Here is an 18,999-nt window from a genome sequence, read left to right on the forward strand (position 1 = left end):
TCTCTGGGGACTGAGACCCTAGCGGATCTCCTCCCCTCTTGCCACAGGACTCTTTCTTTGTCATCTATGAGCAGATTAAGTGACAATACAATGCCTGTTCTATGGAAGTGTCAAATGCTCTATACTCTTGCCTTAATGCTGAATACATACATCTTAAAGTGAGGACCATGTTACCAGATTGTTCCATATGGAGCCTGGCACACTGTGGACTCATTAACAAAGTAGCAATGATATACAACTCGAGCCTCTCCAACTTAAAAGCTAAATGCCTTCTTTCTGTCAGGCCAATAAAAAACCCCTCTCCCTCTAGTTTTAGATGTCTTCTGAGTAGAAGCCTGTTTGCCCCCATTCTAATGCACCAACAGGACTTCAGAATTGGATCTTTAATGTAGATGATCTCATCTAATTTGGACATTAGCATTGACTCAGAGTCTCTGAGGCAATTTATTCATTCAGAAAACAAGAGCCTTGAAATAAATAATTCTTTCTTTGAGGATTTCATAAACCAATTGAATAACAAATGTGTTTTGTTGGATGTCAAATGAAATTTGCTTTTGAAATCAAAACCGAACTATTCACTCCTAAAGTCCAAATCATACAGGGGTTTTTATTCATCAGAACAGGCGTGAAAATGCTGTGAAAGTGATGAGGTGATTCCAATGCACAACAAAAAATTTTTCTATAGGTAATCTGTAAGAAGAGGATGTGCTCATTTCAGAACTCCAAGAAATGCAAGTGTTTCTGAGGTTCCAGTAAACCTAATTTCTTGCTAATATCTTGCACAGAGGTCACTGTACACTATTTCTAATCCTATCTACTTTATGAAGGCTAAATTCCAGGCAGATGCCTTTTGAGTATCAATATGTGGCAGGAATTGATTTAATCTGACATTTCATCAATCAAAGCTCTGTAACCAGTACCGGGTCATGAGAGGAGCTGAGAGTCATAATCCTGACCCTCAGGCACCATCTGATCTTGTTCTAGATCTGAAGCCATTAATGAAGGCTGAAATCACAAGCTTCTGCTGCTAGGTGAGTTTTCAGTTACGTAAGCCATGCACTCAGATACCCCAGTTTTGCTTATACGAAGTTGGGACCTGGTCACTGCTTGAAGGCATGTGACATCAGCAGCAGCTGCCAACTGCAGGCAAAATGGTGAGTGCTGGTACCACAGTTGTAATCATGATAGTTACTGGAAAATAGATTGTTTACTGAAGCAAATTTTGTGTATTGATTCAATGGGTCTTTTTCAAGGAGCATGTCTTCTCGAATACACATTTCCAAAGATGGGAAGAAATTTTGCTCTAGACTTCAAAGTATTGACAGATACGTCTCGTGCTTCTTCTTGGAGGAAGCTGATGTTAAACTGAGGCTTGTGACTCAGAAGCACTTTAGAAGTCAAGAGCGTTACAAAGATTTAAGATGGCAGCATTCCATCAAGGATTTGGCACTCGAACAAGAAGACTTGAGTGTAAGTTTCCAGAGTAATTTTGGAGTCAACCAATAACACCATAAAGATCATCATCTTTGGGAGATTATCTTTTTTCATCTGAGGATAAAGACAAATCTTTAACAAACAATGGAAAACCCACTTTTAACCACTACCACCATTCAACATGTATCAATTTCTCATGAGAGGTAGATTTTCAAAAGCATAAAACCTTAAAAATTATCATTGCTTCAGGAATTTTTACATTTTACTTGTGTAATAGGAGTTTACAGTTATCTACAGTAATTTCAAGTACTGTTATTACTATTATTAACTTTATTCCTGAGTTTACTTTTCTATCGAAAAAAACATTGTAGTTTTTTATTATTTAAATGGGAATTAATGGGCACTTATACAAGGTTTGCCTGTGAGCAAAAAATTTTGGAACCAATTTTGTTCATCTAGTGAAGAATGAGCATATTTTATTGTGCTCTAAATTCTTTAAAAATTGGCACACTACATAAATAGATGGTTTAGGATACACATGGCATATGGCAGAGGTCAGCCACCTATGGAATATGGGCTGATTTTTATTGGCACTTGGAAAGTTTCTACATACTTTTCTCCATCATATCTTTGGAGAAATTATTTTACCAGAAAATAAGCTCTGGAGAGCACAGAACTTTGTTTTGTTCACTGCTTTATCCTCAGTCCCTAAAACAATGTCTGGCACATTGAAGGTGGTCCAAAGATATCAATTGAATAAGGAAATGCCCTTCTATAATATCCATCCCAGATCCTTGTTCCCTGCAGAACATACAGCAAATCCTGTACAGCTACCTCCAGTAATCCAGCAGGAAAGGAGCTAAAACACCTCTTTTAGAAACTGTTCAGCTCCTGATAGAAGGTCTGTTAAAAGTATATGTTATACACTTTTATGTGTATAACACATACACATAATGTATGTGTTTTGTGTATGGGACACTCCTACAATAATCTAAACATCCCCCTTAAATGCTTTCTGGAACAAGTCAGGGAATAGGTAAACACAATTTGACCAAAATATTAGACTAATGAAAACACTCCATTTCCATATCATTCCAGATCAAGAGACAATGTTGGCAACAATAGTTACTATCTTTTAAATGTTTCCTGTGTCCCAAGAACTAGTATTTTACATGTGGTATCTTACTTAAACCTCGTGGCAAACAGTTGAAATGGGTGCTAATTATTCATATTTTCTAGGTAAGGGAAAGAAAGCTCAGAGAAGGTAAGTAACCTGCCCAGTATTATACTGCTATTAGATATGGACCCCGACCCACCTAACTCAAGTCTGGGCTCCTTAAATGCTATCGTCTGTTGTCTACCTCTCTTTGTGATATTCTGGGATGCTTATTACTAGAATTTTTAAAAATTTTTAATTATTTTTTTTATTGGAGTTCAATTTACCAACATATAGCATAACACCCAGTGCTCATCCCGCCAAGTGCCCCCCTCAGTGCCCACCACCCAGCCACCCCAACTTTCCCTCCCACCTCCCTTTCCACCACCCCTTGTTCATTTCCTAGAGTTAGATGTCATGTTTTGTCACCCTCACTGATATTTTCACTCATTTTCTCTCCTTTCTCCTCTATTCCCTTTTACTAATTTTTATATTCCTTAAATGAATGAGACCATATAATGTTTGTCCTTCTCGACTGACTTATTTCACTCAGCATAATACCCTCCAGTTCCATCCACGTCAAAGCAAATGGTGGGTATTTGTCATTTCTAATGGCTGAGTAATATTCCTTATTACTAGAATTTTGAATCATGAAACTTGAAAAGAAGTTCATTGTAACACAGAGTCAACTCCATGCGTGTAGGAGACTTAGGAGACTTACTTCATCTTTCATTTCCTTGGCACCTCTCATTTCTCCTTTAAGCTTTAGCATTTTCTGAGCTTTGTTATAAACCTGCAAAAGTCCAAGAATTTAAGATGGTAAAAGTAGAAATGAGCCTGACCCTTTAAAAATTTCCCATCTGGATGTGTGCTTTCAGCAGAGAGCTTGGCGAAACTTCCCAAACCCTTAACAATACCTACTTGTCTGTCCATCTGTGTTTTCAAAAGTGTGTTAACACCTTCACCAGAAAGACAGAACCAAGGGATTACATCTTTTTCCAAAAACCAACACTTGGTAGACTAAATTGTTTCTGAATTCACAGTTTCTTGGAAAGCAAAAGTTCTGGGATGATCTTACTTTCTATGTTAAGTATTCAATGGCTCTTTTATAGTTAACATTATGCGCTAATTATGAACCAGACAGAATGTGCACAACCTACCTTCATTTGCAGGGTAATCCTAGGAAGTAGACATTATTACTAATCTTGTTTTACAGAGGAAGAAACTGAAGTCCAGAGAAGGCAAGAGACTTACCCAGGGTCACACAGACTGTCTTACTACTCCTTGAGGAGCTGCCATTAATTTATAACTGTTACTTTGGAAATATCTGATGATACAGGGTTTTTTTTTTTTTAAGTATCAGGTTACTATAATGTTGGTGCTTGTAAAGTTATGAAACTTGTTGAGTGCTGAGAATTATCTATATAAAAAGTCTCAGGGAAAACCAAAGATTGTTGCACAGGTATGTGTGTAAGTATAGGATGATGTATTTCAGGTCATAATGCACTGACTTATTAAAGTAATCTAATTTATTATGTTTTTCACTCTAAGGCTAGAGGAAATTTCCACCAGGCACTTACCTGCAGAATAGTTCCAAGAATGAGAAGCTATCAAAATACTCATTCTTTGCAATGAACCACATGCCCCACCCCTAATATAAGCCAAGAGGAAGAAAGAATCCTAGTGAGACATGGAATTTGGAATGTTTTATGGGGTTGTGTTCTGATGTGCTGCATGGGTGTTTGCCCTCTTTAGTCTTTGCACACAGAGATGCATTATGGGAGTGGGGATGTAGCTCAGGCTTACTCAGGTGGGAGAGGCCAGGTGATGTTGCAGTAACAAACAACTCCCAAATCTCAGGGACTTAAAGCCATGAAAGTTTCTCACTGTGCCACATGTCCTTTATGAGTCAGCTGGGGCTGCTCTTCATTGTCCTTTGCTGGTAGAACTTCATCTACTATGTTGCCTGTTGCCATGGCAGCAGAGAGGGAACACACGGGTTCTTAAAGTGGAAGTGACACACTTCACCTCTGCTCACATTTCATTGGCCAAAACAAGTCATACAGCTATGCCTGACTTCTTCCTTTATCCTTTAAAGGAAATGTTGGTGAATGTCACAAATGACTTCCACACTGGGTGTCTTAGCTGGTCGTACTACGATAACAAAATATCACAAACTGAGTAGCTTATGAACAATAGAAATTTCTCACAGTTCTGGAGGCTGAGAAATCCCTGATTAAGTTGCCAGAAGATTGGAGACAGCTGTGTTTTCTTTGTTTGGTTTTTTTTTTTTGTTTTTGTGTTTTTTTGTTTTTGTTTTTGTTTTTGCTGTGACTTTACAGGGCTGTAAGGGAAAGGGAGTGATCTGTAGCCTCTTTATAAGGGAACTAATCCCATTCATGAGGGCTCCATCTTTTGAACTATCACCTCCCAAAGTTCTCACTTCCTAATATCATGATTTTGGGGATTAGAATTTCAACACATGAATTTTGGGGGGACATAAACATTTAATCTACAGCACTAGGCAAATGAGAAGATTAAAAATAGTGTGGCATAAAAACACTACACTGGGCTCCAGGCCACCGAGCTTCTAAACCTGGTTCAGCACCTAAATTAAGGACTGGCCTTTGGAAAGAAAAGTGCTCATGTCTCCCAAACTTTGTTTCTGGTTCTATAAATTGGAGTGGAGGTAGGGGGTTGTATGAAATGACCATTGTCTTTTTTAGCACCGAGGCTTATTGACTCAGTATTCTACTTTGATGCACATCCTTCTTTAGTAGGAACCATGAACTCAGCCCAAGCATCACACAAAAGTTGGAATGGAACAAATCTAACCTTGAGAATAATATTCCTCTACAGGAAGACCCACAGGATAGTCCTGAGATGACTCTTAAATCAAGTGAAATGTTATCCCAAAGACGGAAAAATGACTATCCAGATTGTGATGGTTTCATCAACTAGGGAGTTATACAGCTAACAGTTATAAGGGCCAAGTGTTTGGAAGGAAAAGTGGAAGGCAGAGGCTCTCATATTTGCATGAAAAGACATTGGACTTCACTAAGTAAAATAAGTGAGAGGAAAAAAAAAAAAAGAACTAAATTGTGTTCCATGAAGGAGACATGGGAATTCTAGGAGTCATTAACAGCAGCAGTGGGCAATTTGGAAGTGCTTACGATGAAAAAAATAGAAGGGTTATGATAAATTTTCAATGCATTTGACAGTAATGTTTGTCAGATGGACAAGGAAGAGTGTTTTGAGGGAACCTCAAACGCTTTGTAAAACAGTCATGTGAGCCTACATGACGCTCTCTGAGCAGTGCGGTGGGACCAATATTTTGTAGATGGGAGAACTCTTTACAGAGGGAGGGGCTCTCTATTTGATCCGTGGATACCGATCTCTGAGTCCAGGACTTGAATGTCTTCTCTCTTCTCAAACCCTTCTTCTGCATCTTCTGTGATGCTGTCTCCTGCATCTCTTTTGAGACTTCACTTCCTCATGCCTCATCTCTTCCACTGGCATATCCAATCCTGCTGCATCTGCCCAGAGAACTGATTTCTTGTATTCAAAAGTACTGCTCCTTTCTTCCCCCAGCAGGCCTTCCCTTGGTGACAGCTGTGACCAGAAAAGCAAACAAATATATGAAAAAACAATTGTTGTGAAGATAAACTTGGTCAGATAATCTAGTGATGTTTGTGCCTCCTGGTAGGCCTCAGCTCATACTCAGAGCACCTTATAGATTCCCAAGAGACACCTAGCACTGTATCTCACATGAGTGACTAGTTTAGCAGGTATGGACTCAGCTCTGCAAAGAAAAAGTAACTTTTTTTATTACTCAACCTGGTTACTGAGCACCATTTTCACCAAATGGCAGAAAGCGGAATCTTAGTTATTTCTGAGAAAGCACCATCATTTTCAGGTTAAAAATAAATCAGCTCGTGATTATCTCCACCTTTTTAAAGAGAAAACTTGAATTCTGGGGTCCTAGGTTGAATTCTGGCATCAGAGGTGGCTCTGGTCCACCGTCATGGGTATCTCTCCCAGATGGAGTGTGTTGGGATGTCTATCCCGGTCAGCAGCCTTCAAGTATTGCATCTTCCTCATCCTGTGCACTTTTGGGCTACTGGCCCTCTTTCATTCTCCAAGGATGTTCCTAATGTAGAGAGAGAGACACACACACGTTAGATGAGTCTCAGGCCCTCTCTTAGACTCACCCTAATATCACCCTGCGTTTTGCCTAAAAAGGTATTGAGAAGAACGGTATAGAATTCTAATATCTTGCTGACTTTCCTGCCTCTCCCCTCCATTCCTGCTACTTATCAAAAGTATCTTCTGCCCCTGGTTTGCTGAGCCTATCTGGGATTCTATTGCTTCCCCGACCCTTGCCTACTTCTTCAATCTTTCTGGGGTCTAATTCTTTTGCTAATGCTCAAATTACCCTCTCCTTCCTCTTTTCTAACTCATAGAGGCTTTGTTTAGGGTTTGGGAGAGGAAGGAAAAAGAGTACAAGTGAATAAGTTCAAAGAAGTACAGGTAGAGTGGGCAGGATGGAAAACACATGTTAGTGTCTCATACACTATCTACCCACATAAGGCGACACTGTAGCTATAACCACAGACTGTAAATGCGGGCTTTCCCTGAGGAACTGGTAACTAACTGCCTGGGTATATGGATGGACTACTAGCCTTAGAAAAATGAACTTCTGGTTGTAAGATAAATAAGACTGGGGATATAATGTACAGCATGATGACTATAGTTGTCAGTGCTGTATGATCTGTTCGAAAGTTGAGAGTAAATCCTAAATGTTTTCATCACAAGGAAAAAAGCATTTTTTTTTGTTTTGGTATCTATATGAGATGTTAACTATGTTTATTATGGTAATCATTTCATAATATATGTAAATCAAGTCATTATGTTATACACAGTAAGCTTATACAGTGCTGTATGTCAATTATATCTCAATAACACTGGAAAATTTGTTAAGAAATAAAGTTAAAGTTATCCCTGAAAAAAAAAATAAAGTTATCTCTGGGGGTTAGTCAAAACCCATAGATTTACCTACACTCAGCCATAAATCTTTCTTTTACTTTTTTTTTTTTTCTTTCTTTTACTCTTGTTGAGTTTTAGATTTTTCTCCAATGTCCTTCCTCCTACCAATGAAAAAGATGTGATGAATTCTAGGGCTCTTAATTATTGAAATAATGATATGATGTTCAATGTTTCCTCTATTTTTAAAAATATGTGAGTACCATGAATTGCAACAATTATTGCTGCAGTGTTGTAATAGGGATTTTATATTTCCTTTATTCCTTCTACATTCATTCATTGGAATTCTTCATAAAGAAGAGTTGGACCTTCTCCCCCATTTGTTTGTTTATTTATATCCATATGAACTCATGGCTATCTGTTTTATTCTACGGGTTATAATCTAATATCATTGTTTATTTTGTTGCTCAAATGTTCCAACTTTAGCCATTGGGCTCCCTTTTGGTTTGGATCCTATATCTTTTTTTTTTTAATTTTTTTCTTTTTTTTTAAAGATTTATTTATTTGAGAGAGAGAGAGAGAGAGAGAGGGGAATCAAGTGTTGGAGGGAGGAGAGGGGCCTGAGCGTGGAACCAGGCTTAGGGCTCTATCCCAGGACCCTGAGATCATAACCTGAGCCAAAATTAAGAGTCGGCCACTTAACTGACTGAGCCATCCAGGAGACTCAGCTCCTGTGTCCTTTCAGCAAGGCCCCATCCTTTCTTGAGCACTTCCTTACTTTTGGCATTTCAAAATGCTCCAGGTTCATCTTGCACCTTCCTTGCCCCAGGCATATCTTTATAGAGTCAGGCAGGGTTCACATTTTGACTCAAGTTATGTGACCTTGGGCAGGTTACCTTCTCTGAGTCTCAGTTTTCTCACTTGGAAAAAACTGGAATAGTAGTACCTACCTTACGGGGTTGTTATGGGGATTTAAAAAATTATACATATATAAAAGGGGTAATATTTTTAAAAAACTTAATGGCCTGTTCTCCTTTGTCCTTTTTAGCATCAAATCTGCTTTTTTTTTTTTTTTTTTTTTTTTTTTTTTTTTAGTTGCCCCAGGCTGCCTTCCTGGTACTATGCAACAAGATTCTTGCCTTGAGAAAAGCTTTTCTAAATTCCTTTACCTTCTCTCCCCATGTTAGCCTCCTCTACCTTCTTTCAGATTTCAAAGTGTTCAATGAAAAAGGCAAGGCCTTTTGGAGGCAATGTTTTTAGCTGGCATTTGCTTGAATGCCTGCTCTCCAGCAGGAGAGGAGTTAAATACTTTGGGATAACTTCAGCATGGAACTGCCAAGTCTCTTAGGTTCAGCTCAGCAATCAAACTGCATAACCTAATAGAGCCCCTGGTGCTACGGGAAACACAAGACACTGATTTATATTTTAATATCAGTAATTTCCACAAGAGCAACATTTCTGAGTGTCATTTTACAATTTCTGTCAAATGCCAGCTCAGTTTTTCTTAATTCTGTTTATTGTGTCTGAATTTGCAACCTCATCCGCAATGCAGATTCTTGGCTCCCAGGAGAAAAGAACATTTTCATCTTTCTCTGGAATGGGAGGGATGGGGATAGAAGCAGAAACAGGCCTATAAAATAATTGGAAATGTAAACGAAGTACTGTTTATTAAGAATGGTTACCAAGTACTTTTATTTAAAAAAGAAATGGGGTGGGGGTGAGGGGACCAGTTCTGGACAAAATGCAAAAAATGACGCACAAAAGTAGGTGCTTGAGGTCCAAACTGGAATCTTTCCTTCCAGAATGGAGAACTGTTCTGTACACTGCAAAACTGAGAAGAGAGAACCAATATGGGGAATACTGGACCACATTTACTGTAAGTAAGATGGTTGCTATGGCCATTAGCACTGCAGCAGGTTATAAAGTGCTTTGGGATCCTTAAGGATCAAAGGTGCATGGCTACATAAATGCCAGATGTTGCTATTAGGAAGAAGGAGCCTGGTGCTCTCCTGTGTTCTTTGAACATCTCATAAAAGTAAGAACAAAGCTGGTGCTGTTGGCACCAAACCCCATCTACTCAGTGTGCTGAGGGGGTGGGAGTGCTTCCTGAGGCTCCTGGCTGCACATGTGTGCCCTTGAACACCCAGTGTTGTCCACCCATTCTCTGCAGGGCCTGCAGCTCCAGTTTCTACCTCAGTCCTTTTCCAGACCATAATGAGCAACCTCCTGTAAGAGCTCCACATAATGCTCCTCTTTGAGGCCTGAAATGCAGCTTTGGCTGGAGAGGATCACTCCTTTTCTTGTTACAGAAAGCCAGCCAAGAGTCTGAAGCAGGGCACCCGTAACTAGCGAGGCCGCTCAGGCCTTTCCCAAACAGGAATGCTGTCCTCTGTAACCCTTTTTGCCAAAGCCACAGCTCCCTTAGGTCACAGCCAGCCCCCAAACCGTTTGCTAAGACCCGGTGCTTTTCTCCAGCATCCTTCAGTTCCAAGCACTCCAAATCCAAGAGCATGTCTCACTGCCAAACCTCTGGCGGAAGCTGTGTTGGGCTTCTCAGCGGAGCTATCGACCACATTGACTGAAGCGGCAGCAGCGTGTTTCTCCCCGTCCGAAAGGGTAAAAATAACAGGAACAAGTTGTCGGAAATGAAATTTCAATTCATCCACGCCCTTTCTACACTTCTACTGCGACTCCCAAGCAGGGATCAATAGTGTTTAGACAGCCAAGAAGATTTTTTCCCCTCTTAAAGCACCAGATCAATAGTGGAAAAAAAAAAAAAAAAAGAAGAAGAAGAAGAAGAAGAAAAAAAAAAGAAAAAAAAGGAAAAAAATCCTCCAGCCCTCTGTATGTGTTGTAGTAAATGTGAACAAATCAGAGGCCTTTGGCTAAGTGGACTGAGTGAAGGCAGCAGCAGCCTGGCACTTCCTAACTGAACCCAGCAACCCCGCAGGTGGCAAGGAGGGAGAAGGGCCTCCGGGCTCAGGGTGCACTCTGGGCCCCCACAGTTCCTGTAACAAGGACGCTGTGAAGGGAATTTCCACCTCCAAAAGGAAGGGAAGGGATGAAACTTTCCTGGGCGTGTTGTAGCATACACGTGTGACTTAAAAAAAAAAAAAAAAAATCAGAAATGCCCAATTGGGACCATTCATGGAAGAGCATTTTGTCGGAAGACAGCTTGGGCTGTGGGGTACTCCCTACTTTCTCTCCATTTTATCTTTTGCTTTTTATTTTAATTTAATTTATTAATTAATTATTTTTTAGAAAGAGAGGAGAGGGGAAGGGCAGAGGGAGAGGAAGAGAGAGAATCTTAAGCAGGTTCCCCGCCCAGCCCCAGCCTGCAGGCGGAGCTCAAACCCACAACCCTGAAATCACGACTTGAGCTGAAATCTAGAGTCCAATGCTTAAGCAGCTGACCCAGCCAGGTGCCCCATCTTTTGCTTCTTAAATTTTTAAAAAAGATTTTGTTTATTTAGGTAAGAGAGGGAGAGAGAGAGAGAGAGAGAGAGCACAGTCATCAGGACCCAAGGCCGCTGCTTAACCAACTGAGCCACCCAGGCGTCCTTGCTTGTTTAAATTTTTATTTATTTTTTTAATTAAAGTGCTCAGCTCCGTAGGGCTTTTTCTTGTTACTTCATGCTATTTATTCCCAGATGCTGTTCAGCTCTCAGACACCTCTACCTGGGAAGATCCTGAAGGCTGAATTTCTGTCAGAGGTCATTTCTTCCACTCACCTGGTTTCCTCCTTTGTCCTCACTGATCTCGGAGGCCTATTCTAGCTCATCCTCTTAATCCCATTATTCATGAGAGGAAGAAACTGGGTCAAAGCTCAATTCTGATTTTCCTCAAATGATTTACCCACACTCAATTTCTCCTCCCACTATGACAATTTCTGCATTTTATTACATCTCTTTCCCCCCTACCAGAGACAAATAATACAGTGTGCAGATATTCACATGGATAGTCTAGTCATTAGAGTGGCTTTCAAATCTGGTCCTTCTGCTTCAAAAAGCAGGCAACCAGCGGATTACAGCTCTAATTATGGCATGAGAAGCTGAATACTTCTGAAGTGGTTTGTCACAAAACAGTTCCTTAATTTCACCTGGAAAAGCCAAACCAAGGACTCAAAAGATTGCCACATAGCTGGTGCTACTTTGTGGGATTAAAAACTTCATGTTGCAAGATCCAGGGTGAACTGCTATGGACATGTGTACATCAGCCTTTATCATAAAAGACTTTTGTTATTCTTATGATTGTTATATTAATTTCTGCAACGAATTAGGATTCTGTTTGAAATAAAGCATTGGCTAAAGCTGGTACAGAAGCATATAAAAGAGAGAGCAGGTCAGCCTGTACCAGTTTAGATAATACAGTCTTTTGTAGTAGGTTTAGTTAAATAAATTCCTATAATCCTAGATAAAAGAAATGATTCTTACCGATTATGTTATAAACAGAAGTTTCTCTGGAATCACTTCCTGTCTCTTATGAGCCCATATTTCCAACCAGACCTGTTCCAGTTACAGTTACAGTCACTGGCATATCTCAAAGGTATCCTAGGAGAGAGATATACCTCAGTCATTTCAAATAGTCAAGAGCTCAGGTGATAGTAGAAAAAGTCCCCTCAATAGATATTTCCAAGAGAAATAGAGACTATAAATATTAATTTATTCAGTAATTAAAAAGTGCAAAGAACCCAGTATGCATTAGATGAAGCAGAAATGAACAATGACAAATGTAACTACAAGAATACTGGTGCCATAAAATAGCCCCCTTTCCTCCCATAGGGGCTTCACGCAGTGAGTGGCCTAGTGACAGCAACCTTTCTCTTTCTAATGATTTCTCTTATTAGCATTTTAAAAGTTTAACAATTTGAATATGTAATGTAGTCAAGCAGTTCCAAAGTGTGAAAAGGCATGGGACTGGGTTTCCATTTGCCCCTCACTACTGTCCCTTCCTGCTCCTCCTCTTTCTACTCCTCCTCCTCCTCCTCCTTCTTTTTTTTAGAGGGAGGTAGGGAGGAGCAGAGGGAGAGAGAATCTTAAGCAGGCTTCCATGCCCAGTGCAGAGCCCGATCTTACAACCCTGAAACCATGACCTGAGCCGAAATCAAGAGTTGGATGCTTAACCTACTGAGCCACCCAGACACCCTTGCCTCTCACTTCTCGCCTCTACCCCTCCTGTCTCTGTTCCATGCCCTGTGAGGTGTACCTGTGGGCCTGTCAACCAGCTCACTTTGCCCTCTGGTCTCTGGTTGGTTTGACTGATGTGGAGCACCAGCAGGAGGTCAGAGGGAGGGCGGGCTATGCCATACTTGCATATATGCCCTCAGATCTGGCCCTGGCAGGTCCTCAGCAGTAACTGAGGCTGGGATCACACTTCTGTCAGGGGGGCTTTCAAGCAGCTGCTCTGCTGCCCATTTCAGGTAGGTTTGCTTCACCCCTGGCCCTTGAAGTCTGGGGATGGTCAAGGTCTACTCTTACTCTGCCTGGGCATTGCATTATAACATGTATGTTCCTCACACTCTGCCCACACCTTTATACCTGGTTCCTTTATAAAGCATCCCATGAATTACTCAGCTTGAGCATACCATCTGCTTCCTGCTGGGACCCTGATTAATGAGGTAAATGGTGGAAAGTTCCATTAGCTGGGGACTTTATTTTATTTTATTTTATTTTTAAAATGTTTTCTTTTTCTTTATTTATGATAGTCACAGAGAGAGAGAGAGAGAGAGAGAGAGAGAGAGGCAGAGACACAGGCAGAGGGAGAAGCAGGCTCCATGCACCGGGAGCCTGACATGGGATTTGATCCCGGGTCTCCAGGATCGCGCCCTGGGCCAAAGGCAGGCGCTCAACCGCTGCGCCACCCAAGGATCCCAGCTGGGGACTTTAGTTGCATTAGTTTCCTAGGGCTGGTATAACAAAGTACTTCAAATTGGGTGGTTAAACACTAGAAATTTATTGCCTCGGAGTTCTGGAGGCTGGGAGTCTGAGATCAAGGTGTGGGCAGGGTTGGTTCCTTCTAAGGAGGACTGGGAGGAAGAATCTGTTCTGTGCCTCTCACCCAGCTTCTGTAAGTTTGCCTGCACCACTCCCATTTCAGCCTTCATTTTCACATGGCATTCTCCCTGTGTGCATGTCTGTCTCCATATTCCCCTTTTATAAGGACACCAGTCATATTGGATTAGGGGCCCATCCTACACCAGTATGACCTCAACTTATCTAATTACATCTGCAATGACCCTATTTCCAATAGGTCATATTCTCAGGTACTGGGGGTTAGGACTTCAGCCTATGAATTGTGGGGGACACAATTCAACCTGTAACAGCATTTAAATATGCTCAAGTATCTTCTATTATACCAAAAAAATAAAAATAAAAATAAAAATAAAAATAAAGCCTCTCCTGACCTCTACCTATTGTCTGCTCTTTCCTTCCCATTGCTCCCCACTCATCTCTTATGAATACATTGTTTGCATTTGCAATCTCTTTATTTTTCCTTCACCACTGTCCTCCTGCCTCCACCCCACTCCCCTGCCAGTGGCAGCAACTCTGATTGGCCAAGGTCATACTTTTGTTGTCAGATCCAATGGGGTTTTTTTTTGGTCTTTATTGCATTTGACAAACTTGACACCAGTGGCTACTTCTGCCTTCTAGAAACACTTTCTGTCCTTGGTTTCTGAGAACTGCTCAGTTTTCCCTCTGCTTTTCTGACTGCTTCTAAATTTCTCTGGAAAGTAAAGTACCTCTTTTGCCCTGAAATGGGCCCCAAGGCTCTCCCTTGTCTTTTCCTTCCCTTTCTCATTCTACATCTTCTCTGATCTATTCTATCCATTGTCCTGATTTCAGTTATGGCACATATGAGGTTGCTCCCACAACAAAGTCTCTAGCACTGATTTCCATTTGAAGCTCCAGATCTATATATGCAACTGCTTATCTAGACAGCTATTCTTGATTGTTCTACAGATTTCTGCAGTTCAGCATCTCCAAAACTAAACTCATAATCCTCTACTCCAAACCAGTTACTCCTCCTATGTCACTTATTTTATTTACTTAACAAACACATAAGGCATGTATTTGTGCCAGGCACTATTCTGGGCATGTCACTATTAACTCATGTAATCTGCATAACGACTCTATGAATAGGTATTCTGGTTATCTTCATTATAGATGAGAAAATGAGGCACAGAGAGATTAAGTAACTTACCCAAGACTACAGAGCAGTAAGGTGTAAAGCAGGGATTCAAAGTTAGGTAGCCCAACTCTGTACTACCTGGAGTCTGTGCTCTGAACCTCTGTTACAAGTTGCCTCAATGAAAGGTACCACAAGCCCATCTGTTGAAGCCCAGAAATGCTAGCATCATATTGAATCTTCTTTCCTTGTCCCCCTCCCTTTCAACTCCCAGTCCTCTCATCCCACCCCTCACCAAGACCTGCCTGTTGTATCTTCTAAATAAATCTTTTAATTGGCCCTCTTCTCTTATCCCCAATGACCCTGCCTATTCCTCCAGCAATTAGAGATATGATCATGTTATAGACTTGTCTAAAACCTTTCAATAATTCTTCACCATTCTCATGATAGAAAGATTCCTAAAATGGCTTATGAGACCCTCCTTGATCTGTGTCCTGCTTTCCTGACCCTTCTTGCCCTTCCTCATATTCCCCACTGTACCTTTATTGAACTATTCTCAGTTTCTCAGACCTACCCTGAATCTTTTGCCCATGCTGCTTGAGCTACATGTATCATTTCTTTTTCTCCTCCCATCACCCTTGGGGTAACTCCAGCTGATGCCTCAGGACTCAGGGTAAATACAATTTTCTCTACAAAGCCTTCTCTGGGTCCCAAAGCCTGAGTGTTTCCTCCAAGCATGTGGTCCCACTCTTATCCCCTGAACATCCCCAGCAAGGCAGTCATCACATGATATTAGAACTGTAAGTGTACTTATCTGTATTTCTCTCCATACTGTAAACTCCATGGGTCAATAAACTATATTTTTCTTGTTCACCCTCTTAAGTGAGTAGACAAGTACCTGGCATATAGTAGCTGCTCAGTAATATTTACAGAAAGAATAAAGAGCCAATTAACTATTTTATAGTGGGAAATCACTGTCATGGAGGCTGGAATACTTGCAGTCCACATGTCCAACACACTCTCTGACTAACATTAGAAACCAAAGAGATTTTGGGTGACAGAATCAGAACTAAGGACACTTAGAGAGTGTAGTGTTGAATGGCAACTGGGTGGGACAGCATCATGTAACTGTCTCAGATAGCAAAGGTTTCACCAACGGGGCTGGTACTGTCAATCTGTTGGCCAAGGTTCCCTCTCTCTTAAGACATCCCTAGGAGGGGTCCAGACATCATTCCCCTTGTGACTATGTTTTTCTCCTCCCTCTCCATCATGAGATTCATAAGCTTTTTCCTTAAGTAGGATACTCTGGAATAGTCAGGTCTTCAGATCTGAGAGCTAATCTGTCTCTCTAAGAGGACTTGGTATGGTTCCACTCTCTTAGAACAATCTTTCTCTCATTTACAAGTTCCAAAGGAAGCCCCTTATAATCTACTATGAACTGGCAGCCTATCCCAAAGGGTTACTGTAGTTCAGAGGTGTAATGTATCAATTTTCTTTGGAACAATCAAAAAAGACTTTCTGGAGATAGTTGCATTTGATTTTACCTTTGATTCTGATAAGGGCAGATGGGCTGTATTATGGGATACTGGGGAGAAATGAGAACTTCCAACTAGAGCTAGAAGAGTCGGGGAGGCAGGGTTGTGAAAAGCTTTAGATGAACTAAATGTAGAGAGAATGTAGAATGTAGAGTCTGGAATTTATCTAGAAACAGTGGGGAGGCAACTGGGAGCAAAAGAGAGGCAATTTCGAGTGGGGAATGGTATCTCAAGAATTGCTTCAGGTAGATTAGCCTGGCTCCTGTGTATAGGATACAAGGTGGACAAAGGTAGGAAGAACAGGAGACGGCCCAGAGAGCTAGACAAGAATTAGGAGATGACTCTTCTCAAACAAAAACAGCCAGCTGAACAGAGGCAATAGATAAGAAATCTGTTTCTGTAATTTGTCACTACGGTAGTATAATATTATATCCAAATACATAAACACATACTGAAGTTTATTAAACACTGATAAAAGCAAACAAATAAAAAAACCTTCATTTCTGAAGAAATATTTACTAAAATGAAGCCTGGCTGGGGTGAGATTTTAAATGGCCCCATTGGGGCAGTATGGTATTTCTTGAATGGTTTATTTTCTTCAGTCACTAGGTGAGTCTACAGATTAGATCTGGTTACAGTGGGCTCCAAGAACTGTCCACATTCAACTGGGTTAGGTTAAAGCAGTCTGAGATACTAGTCAAGTAATGGAGACTTGGAAACCTTTCTGAGCTACACATCTGTTGTAGTGGGATCCACCCTGTACCCTGTAGGATTATTTGCCCAACATTTTATTTATAACCCGAAAGGGGTGAGGTGAGGTGAAGGTATAGGGGTGGGAGGTAGGGAATGGGCAGGTAGACTATTTATACCAAAACCCATTTGTATTTCAGTTTTTTCCTGTAGCCATTCTCCAGTGATCCAGTCAGGGAGGGAAGGGAGAGTGAGGTGGTTACATATGGGCGCTGCTATTGTTATGTTGGAAAATACTTTTTGATGAACAGTCATTTCCTTCCACTGCCAGAGGGTGTTGATAATGAGCAAATTACCTTTTACTCCCTCTGGTGTGGATGTGAAATTGGCTGTTAATAGAGTTGCTAATGCTACTGGGTTAGCATGTGATTGTTCTATTTTAAGCCAATTTAAGGTATATTTGGGGAGTAGCCAATCAGACATCTTGCTAAGAATATGGGCCCAATGCAGCATTTAATATCAAGAAACCTGCCTCACCCACAGATGTGGCTGTGAGCGGAAAGTGCTGAACATGCCATCATTAACATGAAATGTTTTAATACAATGTCTTTTTTTCCTTTGTAGGTACAAGAATGGTCTCATTAGGCAAATACCAAATGTTTGCAACATAGGATGGGACCCATTTCAAACCCCAATAATATAGAATGCTATCAGCCAATGATGTACTTTGTTTAATCTAACAATGGGTTAATATCGGTCATTTCATTACTGCTTGTTATGCAGTGAAAGCTTACTAGAAAATGAAATGTTCAGAAATTAGTTGAAAGGAGCAAAAAAGGTGAGAGATTTTACTGAGTTATATGCTCGATTGGGCTAATTAAAGGCACAGATGCATTAGTAGGTTATGGGAACATCTTTGATTTCTAAAGATGCTTGCCTAGAGGGGGGTGGTGTATTCTATCCTACATGGCATTGTGAGCCTCAAGGGAAGGGAGCACATAGCCTTTCTCTCTTACCTCTCTTTCTCTCCCTGGCCCTCTGCCTATAGCGCCTATTGCCACCTGGCACCTGGTGGCTGAAATGAGTGAATTACTTGGGAAAGTTTCTTGATTAAATACGATATTCTTGAACAAAGCACTGTTGATTTGTGATTTTTGTGTTTTATTGGCTTTTCTTGTTTTAAATATAAAGCTCATTAAGTACACACAAAGGAGGAAATAAGTGAAGGATGGAAAATAAAACTTAATTGATGTGATACATAAAGGTACTATGTGTGCCATTCTGGTTTGGATTAATTGGGCTTGGCACTACTATGGCTCTTGTCACCTGATCAGTTTACGGGGATGAAGAAATTGTAGGAATGGAAAGTGCTGGTGCCTAACAATGCCCCACCCTTACCCACTGCCAAAATGTCTCCCAAGGAAATTCTAGGCTCATGATTTCTGAGTTGCTAGAAAGATCAGTGGCTGTGGAAAACTCATCCTTTTTTGATCCATCTTCTGCTCATTCAACAAATATTTGCTGAGTGCTGCCTTGTGCCAGGCTGGAATCTAGAAGTGAGTGGGACAGGGTCCCTGACCAAGGGAGCTCAGAGAATAATGGGAGATATCTATCTAAAAACAATATATAGTGATAAGTAGGCTGGTAAGGGGTGAGATTAAAAGTTTCAGCATTTAGGAAGTACTTTTAGAGTTGACTCCCCCCCTCCCGCCCCACCCTAAACAAACACACATGGTACTACTTACTTACAGTGTTTCAGGCACTGTTCTAAAGACTTTAAAAATACTAATTCATTACTGCATCTGGGTGGCTCATTTGGTTAAATGTCCAACTCTTGATTTTGGCTCAGGTCATGATCTCAGGGTGGTAGGCTAGAGCCCAGAATTGGGCTCGGTGGCTAGTGAGGAATTTGTTCAGATTCTCCCATTCCCTCTCCTTCTGCCCCTCTCTCTGCTCTTTGTCTCTCAAATAAATGAGTAAATCTTAAAAAAAAATTAACTCATTAATTCTCATAACAATTTTTAGAGGCAGATACTATTATTATCTTCATGCTATAGTTGAGGAAATTAAGGCACA

At 40.8% G+C, this 18,999-nt stretch overlaps 1 protein-coding gene and 1 long non-coding RNA gene across 6 annotated transcripts in view; both read right to left on the reverse strand.

The window, feature by feature from the left end:
* PMFBP1 (polyamine modulated factor 1 binding protein 1) overlaps positions 1-4,536 on the reverse strand; it is a 50,474-nt gene extending 45,938 nt beyond the window's left edge. Inside the window, exons 1-2 of one of the 5 annotated variants that reach the window (XM_025426701.3) lie at positions 4,171-4,335; positions 3,312-3,383 (exon numbers count right to left, since the gene is read on the reverse strand). In XM_025426701.3, the coding sequence (XP_025282486.1) occupies positions 3,312-3,362 (51 nt within the window). In that variant the 5' untranslated portion in view covers positions 3,363-3,383; positions 4,171-4,335. Of the gene's footprint in view, positions 1-3,311; positions 3,384-4,170; positions 4,341-4,396 lie in introns of those variants that run through there. The other 4 variants (XM_025426702.3, XM_025426700.3, XM_025426699.3 and 1 more) reach the window with 4 other exon arrangements.
* A 1,943-nt stretch (positions 4,537-6,479) lies between these two features.
* LOC112646585 (uncharacterized) overlaps positions 6,480-18,999 on the reverse strand; it is a 126,029-nt gene continuing 113,509 nt past the window's right edge. Inside the window, exons 7-8 of the long non-coding RNA XR_004815725.2 lie at positions 12,007-12,123; positions 6,480-6,740 (exon numbers count right to left, since the gene is read on the reverse strand). This is a non-coding gene — a long non-coding RNA (uncharacterized LOC112646585). The remainder of the gene's footprint in view (positions 6,741-12,006; positions 12,124-18,999) is intronic.

The sequence above is a fragment of the Canis lupus genome, chromosome 5, assembly GCF_003254725.2.
Source record: "Canis lupus dingo isolate Sandy chromosome 5, ASM325472v2, whole genome shotgun sequence".
NCBI lineage: Eukaryota > Metazoa > Chordata > Mammalia > Carnivora > Canidae > Canis > Canis lupus.